We start from the raw sequence: 11,768 nt of genomic DNA, 5'->3' as shown, positions 1-11,768 counted from the left end.
AAAATTATTGGTTATGAAGTTTGATGTCTTCTTTGAGCACCAGTTTAAAAGGAAACATTTCAAACTGTAAAATAAATCAGTGTGCACTTTATTTCGAGCCAATGTTTTACATAAGACCAACAAACTAAGTGTGGGCAAATTGTTCATTCACTTGAGAAATTACATGGTTCCATTTAGGTTTGAAAAAGTAGTTTGTTGCCATAACATCAGACCTTAAGGTGTTTTAAAGTGTATCCTAAGGGTATTGACAGAAGAAAAATACAGTGTTGTGGAAGTATACACAACTCATGACCACAGTATAGATCCATTCGTGGTAAATAATGTTCATCTGTTCTCCAAAGGTAGTGAAAAATATTAAGTCATCAAATAAATGCTCAGAATTACCAAGGAACAGTTAGAAACGACCAGGATCCAAACAGGTTATTTATATATTTATCTATAAAGAAGTGACAACACTAAAAAACACATTGAAAACCAGTGTTTTAAACTCTGAATGTGGGATTTAAAAATATTCCATTAACTTAAGATTGCAATAATTTTTTTTTAAAACCAAATAGCATTTGACTGGCAAGTCTCATATAATTTAGAGCTGTAATATTCCTAAAAGGAATATCTACATACTATAGCCTATCAAATATAATCTGCATTCTGCAAATCAATACAAAAATCTATCCATCATTTATACATTTTATATTTATATACTTTTTAAAAATTAGATTTTATTGCTAAGTGAATTTGGAATTCAAATTAAATTTGGAAACCTAATATAATGCTCTTCTCATAACCTTCTCCCCATTCTTTTTTAAATTTTTAAACACTGGAAGCAAATGATTATCAAAATGAGACTGCAACTTAAGGCATTTTAAAAGAAAAAATAATTAGGTGCCATATAGCATTTTATTTCAAAAGTATATTTTGTCCCACTTTTCTCACTAGCAAGAGTAAAACACAAACCTTTTTTCATAAATAAGACTACAGTAATCAGAACACAAAAAAAGGGTTGATAGGCATTGCTTATTTAAAACAAGGGTAATACTTCCTCACTTAGTTAAAAGAAAAAAACCTTTTTGATTACCAGTTTATAAACATCAGATTTGCTATGTTAAAAAGTCCAGCAGAATTTTAATTCAGCAACACTTGAGAATGAATATATATATACAGGCATACATGTGTATGTATATATTCATTTTATATATAGTAAATGTATTAGCCATTCCCCCACAAAAGTAATTTATATTTAATTGCCATTTTTAATAAACATTTGTGTTTACAGATCATCCATCTGTCTTATATGAAGTTAGGCAATATCAAATGTCCTGTTATGGTCTCCATCTTCTTCGGAATCATCCTCTGAAGCTGTTGAAAGAAAACAGGATGATCAAGAATGATTTTAAGGGGGATAAGAATGGGAAATGTAAATATGAAGCCAGAACAGCAATGACTTGTAAAAACAACAGTCCCAATTTAGTATACTGTTTGATCAAAATGATAAGTTGTATGACAGGGTTAGGGTGGTTTGACTGGGTGATGCCCAACCACAATGCTCCCGCCCCCACATCTTTTTGTAATGTTATATCAATTTTTATAAAAATGAAAATGCTTAAAAATGTGGTTCAAGAGCATCTTCTAAAATGTTTCTGAGATCAATCTGTGTTCATAATAGCTAATGATATATAAACACTAGGAAAAAAGTGAACTTAAGGCAAGTGCTCTCACACACCTGAGTAGAATCTGGCTTATTACCGCTGCATGTTTGATGCATCCGATGAGAATGAAAAGAAATGTACATAGAATAAGAGGTTATGGGTGTTCTTGCAATTTACATCAAAGCTATGTCTATACAATGCCAAGATAAAAGTTCATTTAGTAAGTCAAAAAAGCTTCATATAGACACAGCCTAAATTAAAATAATTGGATTCAGTAAAAACCTACTGTTGATTATTCCCCTTTCTCCACACTGTCAGAAACTTATCACTTTTGCAACATTTCTGACCTCAATTTATTCAAGAGTCACTAGTGGCTCAAGAGTTAAAAATAAAGCATCCTCGGTGTCTTTAGGAAAGACATAGTAAGTATAAAACTATGAATTCTATGAACTGCTTTGCATGTGAAAGAAAATGCAAGCTCACTAAAATAAACATCTAACCAGCATCTTTCCCCCATTATCAAGGGCAAAAAGGCTTAATGTACTCTCTATTTATATTTACACTGGACAAATTAAGAGCATCCAACAAACAGAATCAACCTAGGGCAAAGCACAGAAAAACTATGCAACACTAATAGATTTAAATCCATTTAATAAATGACACAAGCATATAACTAACTCATGACTGATACAAACTCTTATGCTGTATCACTGAGAAATACCAAACTAAAAGATTATATAGCTTATTAAGGAACTTCTTGTGTTTTTCCATTTAACTCTACAGAGAGGACAATTTAGTCAGAACCCATTTCAGAATGTATTAATACTCTGATATTTAGGGGTTAACTTGCAGCACCCTTGTCTTTCATGCTCATTTGAGTTTGGACATATTTCACCTTCATCTTTCTCTTCCCACATGTTAGGAGTAGACAATACAATGTTTAAGCAATTAAATTTTAAACGAGAATGTTAAGTTTTTTAAAGTGGAGAAATCTGGGGAAAACATACACTGAAACAAATTACTATCATGATATTGGACAAAGTATAAATTGTAATTTACAAAAACAGAGACCTTTGTATTAGACCAACCTAAGGGATCTGAAAGAAGGTATAAAGAGAAAAAATTTTATACCAAGTGAATTCGCACTGAATCCTTTCTTTTCACATATCCTAATTAAAATTGTGAAAATATGTTACCTGGTTTCATCTCAAGACCTTTTAAAAGTTGAAAGTAGTATAGAATGAATGACAAAAATCTATGATTTAGATTACCTAGAATTAAAAGGTTCCTGTGAGGACTAAGTCTTTTTTAAACCTTACTTCAAAGGATGCTGAGCTTTCTGTAAAAGTAAAAATGTTGTGCGCACTATAGATAACATTCCAAATAATTTGAAGATAAGTACAGAAAGTAATTCTTCAGTATTCAACTGAAGAATACATATTTTAAAAAGACACTTCAGGTAGCATTTTGGAAGGGGCAACAAAGGGTGAAAAAGTAAAATATGTAGGGGTTGGGTGGGGTAATCTTCAATTTCTAGCTGTTCCAGAGCGAATACATGTGCCCACATGGTATGAAGCACACTGGAAGTTACAGGACATTAAGAAGAGGATAGGCTGTACAGATGCCTGTAAAGATTTGAGAATTAAGTGCCTTCACTTATAATCCCAGCCAGAAATCCTGAGGCTGGAATGCAATCTTAAGAGACTGGAGCTGTTGGCAGCGCTGGCTACCTATTAAAGGTCCATGAGGACCTACAAAAAGCCAAACAACAACAACAACAACAAAAAACCCACAAACAAAAGCCCTTTATGGCTTCTGATATGGATTCAGAATTAGGATTCCCTGTCCCATATTTTCCCGGAATCATATATAAGCCCAGGAATAATCTCTTATGATCTAACAAAGCTGAGTAACAGGTAAAATTTCTTACCAAAAACAAAACAAAACAAAATCCTAACAGATTAAGAAATGTGGTTTGATTAGTAGTTAAGATTTATGCCTTCGTTTTTATTATAAATCCTGAAATCAAGGTGATCAACAATAAATTTCTCTTTGGAAAAAAAAAGTAAAATGCAGTTAAAATTACATCCTTCCATACCTTAAAATATGCTTTAAAAAAAAAAAAAAAAAACACTAATGTCAGTTGCCCAACCCATATTTCCCAAATCAATCATTTTGGTATTATTAAGTCTATAAATGAGCTCTAATTTGGCAGAACAGAATATATACTTAGGTTTTGCTTTGGGTTTAATTTGCAAAAGTTAATTCAACAAGTCTGGGGAGGGGAAATTCCACCTACTTTCGAGATCTTCCATATGTGCCTGAAGAGTTCTTGCAAGGTTAATAAACTAGAAACAATGCAGAAAGAAATACAGTAGTTTAAATGTTGCAAATGGCTCTAGAGAATCAGTATAGGAGATTCATTTCTACTTAAAAAGTCAAACATCATTTTAAGCCTTTAAATAGGGGTTTTTCTCCCCCCAACATAAAAAATCACAAGCTTAATTGGTATTAATTTTTAAATGTTTTATATAATCTTTATAATCATGTAGAAACCAGTTTTTAAAAATTGGGAGCAGATACAATAATTTTATCCAATGATATTGCTTATAAACACTTCAAAAAATTATGAAATGGAGGGAAAAAAAACCAAAAAACCACCCTTGTATTTGGACCCAAATAAATTCAGTTTCAGTGGGCGCGCGCGCACACACACACACACACACACACACACACACACACCCCCAAGAACCAATATTTTCCTACCTACATTTGATAAAAGTATACATTTGGTTCTACACATTAAAAAAAATCCTAATGACTTCCACTTTGGAGTATCATTCAACATTTTGTAATTTTCCACTTTTAAAACTTAATACGAACTTTTAGAAACACATGAATTCAAAAGTTCTTAGGTGTTTTATATGGTTTATTCATTCTGAAGACTTAAGGTACCTTTTTAGAAATCATTTTATGGTATTAAGGTTTTAAGGGTTCACAATTTCTAAAGTACTTAGAAGTCAAGAGATCTTTGCTCAAATTCTGAATGCTCCTGATAGATAATATGAATGCTCTTCAATGATAATTATCTATTAACTGGCTCACTGGAATAATGTCCACATGATGATAAAATAAAGAAAAATATTTTACTAATTTAGAAAGAGTATTATATACGTTGAATTGCAGTTACTTGATAATGTTCAAAATCAAAACATTACATGAACTCTACTACATTTTTATCACTGAAGTTAACATTTATATAAGGAAGTCTGAAGGATGTATTTATGAACACATTTCAAGATATGAAGTGTTCAGAATGCTACAATAATGGCAGATATGTAGAGACCTTAGCCCTTGCTACACAAAACGGCCCAGGCAGCAGAGCATAAAGTTTCCTCTGGTACACTGAGGCAAAGAGCATCATTTACTTATAAATACCTAACATACAGCTAGCCCAAATGTCGTATTACGGCTAACAGCGTACACAGTAAACAACCAACTATTCCATATCTAAAATACTTTGTAATATGGACACTTTAAAATTAGTACACTGGTAATCTTTTGTAGAACAGTAACAAATAAACTGAAGTTAATTTCCCATACTCTTTGGCTTTTGGAGTTCAATTTCAGGTTTCTAAGTGATAATACTCAGGTTTTGTTTTTGTTTTAATAATAAAAAGCCCATTTTCCCTTGATGTTTCCAATTCTGTTTTTCAATGAAATACATTCCAATTACCTTCGAGAGCTAGAAAATTACTTCTTTCTCTAAAATAACTTTATGAGAAAATCAGGCTGCTTGTTATAGAATACAGCAATTTCCATTAAATCTACAGTATCTTTATTTTTAAGAAACATTTAAAATATAAAAGCTTCCCAAAGGAAATAAGATGTCAACATATAAAACAATCTGCTTTCCAAGGCAAACACTTGCTGCATCATACCCTCCCTCTCCCCAACTTCATTATTACTTACTCGGACACGTGTGCTTGGTTCATTTGTATTTCCCATCATATCAGAAAAGCTCTGTTCGCACAAGTGCAGTAACACCACTAGGTAGAGACCAGAGCTGATAAACTCATACTCAGCCTTCAATAGGGAAGCAAACAGGAGAAAAGAAAAATAGAGAGAATGAAAAATTAGTAGAATTGAGATTGATACTCACAGTACACTGATAAACTAGAGGAAATGTATTCATATCCAGTTCCTAGTAAGGGATACAATGCCATTTATTAAGAAAAAAGACTATCCTTTATAATTTCATAAAATTTTACTTTTTATTCTCATAGTCTTCTTTACTGTAATGACTTTATATAAAAATGGAACTTTTAAATAATTTGATGGTGGAATGAATGCTTTGGTTTTCCATAAAGCTCACAGATTTCATTATACAAATGGCTATAGCTATATATGCTTAGTTAAAAATTACATTTCATCTATCTATAGCTATGCCAATATACTACTGTAACTATTCTGATAGCTCAAGTGTTTTTCTGTGTAATACAATGAACTTAAAGGCACAGTAAATAAAAGAATGAATAAAGGTAAGAGAGTAACTAATCATTCACACAGAAATTTGTAGTTAGTAAAAACAGTTCTTCAATTCATAAATGTTCTGTTGTGTTAACCTAAAAAGCAGCAGCTGAGACAAAATTAACAGAGTTTATTTTAGTTAAGGTTCAGGACTGCTGCCACGCTCACACTTCCAAGTTGCCTTGGGGAGAGTGCCCCAGAGAACAAAAGAAAAGCTCAAATTTTTAAAGAAAAAAGGACAAATCCAGAAGGGAGAGGTAACAAAAGTTGTTCATTCTGAATTCTCAACATTGGTTTACAGAAATAATGTTGGTTAGTGATTGGCTATACACTATTGAACTATAGGGTATATGATATTTTATGTCTACTTGGCACTAGTTAGTCTAGAAGCCCCAAAGTAAGTGGCTTCAAGAGGTATTTATTTAGCTCAAGGGAGAGTGAGATGAGAATGCTGTCACATTTTAAATACTTCTCTGAACCTGATAATTTAAAGGGGTTCATATTACTCAGATTAAAAGTTTCTCTCCCCCACCCACAGCTGTTTTCAAGCCATGAATATAAATCATAAATACAGTATTATTAAAAATCTAATCTGTCCTGTAATTTTTACAGTGAACTATTTACAAACTGAATTGGGCAACTGGTTCATTGGACGTCAGGAACTCTATGTTCTTAGTACCAACTTCAGCAACTAACTGGTTATCAGTCTACTGAGTATTCAAGAAATTTGAGGCCAGGTGTGGTGGCTCACACCTATAATCCCAGCACTTTGGGAGGCTGAGGTGGGTGGATCACTTGAGGTCAGGAGTTCAAGACCAGCCTGGCCAACATGGCGAAACCCTATCTCTACTAAAAACACAAAAATTAGCTGGGTGTGGTGGTGGGAGCCTGTAATACCAGCTACTTGGGAGGCTGAGGCAGGAGAATAGCTTGAACCCGGGAGGCAAAGGTTGCAACTGGCTGAGATCGTGCCATTGTACTCCAGCCTGGGCGACAAGAGTGAAACTCCATCTCAAAAAAAAAAAAAAAAAACCAAAAACCAAAACTGAAATGATTCACTTAATAATTATTGTTGCTTATTTTGAACTTAAAAGGAAATTATATATCCAGAACACTTTTTAAAAATTTTAAATGGGGCCAATCACGGTGGCTCATGCCTGTAATCCCAGCACTTCGGGAGGCTGAGGTGGGTGGATCATCTAAGGTCAGGAGTTCAAGACCAGCCTGGCCAACATGGTGAAACCCCATCCCTACTAAAAATACAATTAGCCTGGTGTAGAGGCGAGTGCCTGCAATCCCACCTACTTGGGAGGCTGAGGCAAGAGAATAGCTTAAACCCAGGAGGCAGAGGTTATAGTGAGCTGAGATCGCGCCATTGCACTCCAGCCTGGGCAACAGAGAGAGGCTCCATCTCAAAAAAAAAAAAAAAAAAAATGGTTATCACCTTGCAAAAGATCAAGCCACTGGTTAATGTGGAAATACAAACAAATCACTTAAAATTAGTGTAGCTATCAGGCCACTAGAATCTATTGTTCATACAGAACAAAGAAGTTAAAACCAGGAAGTTTAATCAAGGCTGTCATTGTTTTTACAATGACTCCACCTAGTATCTCCTAAAACTTCTAAAGAATATGGTTCATTAAAATGCTTAGAAAACAATAAAAACATTCCTGACTGAGATCAAAAAGGAAAAAACTGGCCGGGTACGGTGGCTCATGCCTGTATTCCCAGCACTTTGGGAGGCTGAGGCAGGTGGATCATGAGGTCAAGAATTCGAGACCAGCCTGACCATCATGGTGAAAGCCCATCTCTACTAAAAATACAATTAGCTGGGCATGGCGGCAAATGCCTGTAAACCCAGCTAGTCAGCGGGCTGAGGCAGGAGAATCGCTTGAACCCGGGAGGCAGAGGTCACAGTGAGCCTAGATCATACCAATGCACTCCAGCCTGGGCGACAAAGTGAAACTCCATCTCAAAAAAACAAACCAAAACCAAAACCAAAACAAAACGAAAAAACTGCCTTTGAGAGACAGGATGAAGCATCTTGGGAAGGAAGATGGCAGAAGAAACAATCCTTTTGAAACCTACTCTCATTTTAGGAAGGCAAGTTATGTATTTATATTTATTTCTGCATGATTCCACTTTTCCATGTTTCCTCTGGTTTTTAATAACAATGCTCAGCTATCTACAGAAAACTCCTTGGGGATTTAAAACATTTCCTTGCTGAAAGTCATTTTCTTTTTGGATACCTAGTGCATCGGAGAAAAAAACAACATAACTGGCATTAGAGTAGCACCTATGCTACATCAACTGCTTAATGTTTCCACTCTAGATCAGTGATTCTTTATCTGGATCCAAGCAATTAGCTTCAAAGGATCTGGGAATCCCCTAAATTAGAGACAGAATTTGTGTCTATATATTTTCTAAGAAGGGTACATAGTTTTAATCAGATTTTCAAAGGGTATCTATTATTCCCACACTTAAAATATATTATTGTATGATTCTATTTGTATGAAATATCCAGGATAAGTAAATCCATAAAACACAGACTGGTAGTTGCCAGGGGCTGACAGCACAGAATGGGGAGCAACTGTTCAATGGGTAGAGGGTTTTCTTTTGGAGTGATGAAAATGTTTTGGAACTAAACAGAGATGGCGGCCGCACAAAATGGTTTTTTATGTTTTGTAAATCTCATTCAATATAACAAAAGAGGGAAGACCCATTACCCCTACATTTAAAAAGTGTTTTTGTTTTCTGTTTTGTAGAGACTGGGTCTTGCTATGCTGCCGAGGCTGGTCTCAAACTCCTGGCCTCAATCAATCATCCCGTCTTAGCCTGCCAAAGTGCTAGGTATAAGTGTGAGCTATTGTACCTGGCCAGAAAGTGTTTTTCAAGCACTTCATGCATTCCCTTTACAGCATATCTTTTTTTGTCTGTTTTTTTTTAAAAACAAATATGCTAACCACACTTCAACAATTTGGCTCTAAAGTCACCCTTGTAATCTCCTTAAACACACATCTGCCCCACCTCCTGAATTTTCCTTCAGTAAAGAAAAACGAGGAAATTATTGAGCTCTTCATTCTAACTGTATCATTCATGCATCTCAAAAAACTTACAGCTGTAGGGAAATAAGGTTGGCATCCCTATTTTGGAACAACTTTCCTAAGCTTAAGGGAAAAATAAAAAAAAATTATGAAATTCTAACACCTAATGCAGTAACAGAATTATGTTAAGAACATTATCATTGTTATTATTATTTTAATGCAAGGTTTCTGACCATGATTTAATCTTTTCTTCAAGAGCTGTCCTTGAAGCATAGAATAGACACTTACCAAATTAGGCAAAATATACTAACTTGTTCATTTGCATGAGCTCTATGTAGTTCATGAATATCAAAATCCTCCAGGTTAAGCTCCAGCTTCTCTTTACATAGTTCACAGGTGGTTACAGCTTCTAATGAAGAACCTGGTAAAAATTAAATTACAAGTAAAGCTTAGTTTTACAATGTCTTCATAAAACACTTTTGCTCGTTAAGTTTTAAGCTTAAAATAAATAAAACCTTAAAGGAAAGGAGAAGAAAAGGAAATATTACATTTCTGCAGTAAACCAGTAATGTCCCCTAATAGAGCAGTCTATAATATCCAATGTGCACATTAGGTCCTGCCCTATGATAATAAGCCGCCACCATTATTTAGATACCTTGGTTGTTTTCTTCCTCCCAGATACTCATACATCCTTGATCCTGGGAAGCAGACAGAGGCAATGGAATGTCATCTGTACTTCCTACTTACTCATTAAGAACTTTGACATGATGCCATGAAAACAATGTTTAGTGATGTAACATCTTAAACACCTAGTTACACACCCAAGGTCACATCAAAGATACACCAAAGTATCTTTGATGCGACAACACATACCTAAGACCTTCTGGAGTTGAAGGAATGTGTCAGCCTTACTTGCTAGAAAGGGAAAAAAGGGACCCCACCTTTGTCCAAATAAAAACAGCTCCTTTCAGTCATAAAAGGAATTAGTCTTGATATATGCTGCAACATGAACTTTTAAAACATTATGCTAAATGAAATACAGATACAAAAGCACAAATATTTTATGACTCTACTTACATAAAATATCTGGAATATGCAAATTTAGAGAGACAGAAAGTAGATCAGAAGTTACCAGGGATTTGGCAGAGAAGGGAGTAGGGAGTGAGGAGTTACTGCTTAATGGTTAGAGTTTCTGTCTGGAATGATAAACAATTTTGGAAATAGGAGTGATGGTTGCACAACACTGTGAATATGAAAATTGTATACTTAAAAATGGTCAAAATGGCATATTTTATGTTATTTATGTATTTGTTTTATCAAACATTTTTTTAAAAAGAAAAAGAAAACTTCCATATTCATCCAACATTTGATTATTCCTAAGCTTTTTGGTTCCAATTTGGTAGGTAGTAGTCTTGTGTAATTAAACATGTAGGTTCTGTCTGCCTTTTCCTTTGTTTATTTTCAGATAGGGTTTCAAATGGAAAAACGGCCTTAAAATTAGAGTAAGTTGTATGAATAATAGGGTAGATAGGTTTCAATTCAATTCAACTAACATTTGTTGAGTGACTGTTATGTGCAAGCAATAATTAGAGGTTTTGGAGATTCAAAAAAGAGTAAGTAGTAGGCCCTGCCTTCAAGGAACTCATAAAACTGCAATAACTAGTGTTAGTTAATAAGAATTTTTTGAGAGTAAAATTTGGCATAAGGTCCAAGACAGCAGTAACTTACATACATGTTCTAGAAAACAGCTGAAAGTGAGTGCTAATCTGAAGAAGCATGCTGTCTCAAAATGGGCTGTGGTCAAATTATATTGAGTTTTCACTCTATTTTGAGTATATGAATAAAACCAAGCTTCTTTTTGGAGTCTAGCATACATGAAAATGTAATATGGACCTTGGAGATAATTTAATACAGATTCTCTTATATCTTAGGGCTTCATTTTCCCTCTCTATGGAATAAGAGACTTATTAAGTCATTCAAATAGGCTACACACAGCTGGGAGCAACCCGTTTATTCCCACACGTTTTTTCTGGAGACAAGATCTCTCTCTGCTGCCCAGCCTGGAGTGCAGGGGCACGACCATGGCTCGCTGCAGCCTCTAACTCATGGGCTCAAAGGATCCCCTTACCTTGTCCTGTTGGATTACAGGCATGAGCCACCACAGCCAGCCTACTCCTGTATTTCTTAATCAGGGCTCTCTCCATTACACCCTGACTGCATCTGCCTAAATCTGTATAAATCTGTATATCGTAGACTTTAGCAATCCAAATACAGTAGCTTCTTAATAAATGTTTAAATAAATCTCTACCAGAATGAACCTTCTACCAGATGGGGTCTTTGTGTAGCTCTGAGAAATACTTCTGAATACCTATCAGGAAAGTTCAGCTGCTGGGACCTAGACATTCAATTGGCCATATCTTGAAAAGTACTTATCATAACCTTATAAAACTAACTCTAGGCCAGGTGTGGTGGCTCACGCCTGTAATCCCAGCACTTTGGGAGGCCGCCAAGGCAGGCAGATCACTTGAGGCGAGGAGTTTGAGACCAG

General features: G+C 34.9%; 1 protein-coding gene across 17 annotated transcripts in view; it reads right to left on the bottom strand.

Annotated features, from left to right (window-relative positions):
• Positions 1 to 67: 67 nt before the first annotated feature.
• The window catches only part of MARCHF7 (membrane associated ring-CH-type finger 7), a 55,602-nt gene continuing 43,901 nt past the window's right edge, over positions 68 to 11,768 (bottom strand). For 7 of the 17 annotated variants that reach the window (XM_038002070.2, XM_038002069.2, XM_007965107.3 and 4 more), the window contains 4 exons: positions 9,532 to 9,641; positions 5,619 to 5,732; positions 3,946 to 3,994; positions 68 to 1,356 (listed from right to left, as the gene is read on the bottom strand). In XM_038002070.2, the coding sequence (XP_037857998.1) occupies positions 1,298 to 1,356; positions 3,946 to 3,994; positions 5,619 to 5,732; positions 9,532 to 9,641 (332 nt within the window). In that variant the 3' untranslated portion in view covers positions 68 to 1,297. Of the gene's footprint in view, positions 1,357 to 1,720; positions 1,746 to 3,945; positions 3,995 to 5,618; positions 5,733 to 9,508; positions 9,642 to 11,768 lie in introns of all 17 variants that reach the window. The other 10 variants (XR_490892.3, XR_005241549.2, XR_012094196.1 and 7 more) reach the window with 4 other exon arrangements.

Source organism: Chlorocebus sabaeus, chromosome 10 (genome assembly GCF_047675955.1).
Source record: "Chlorocebus sabaeus isolate Y175 chromosome 10, mChlSab1.0.hap1, whole genome shotgun sequence".
Classification (NCBI taxonomy): Eukaryota; Metazoa; Chordata; class Mammalia; order Primates; family Cercopithecidae; genus Chlorocebus; species Chlorocebus sabaeus.
This window is presented reverse-complemented; position numbering and strand designations above follow the sequence as displayed.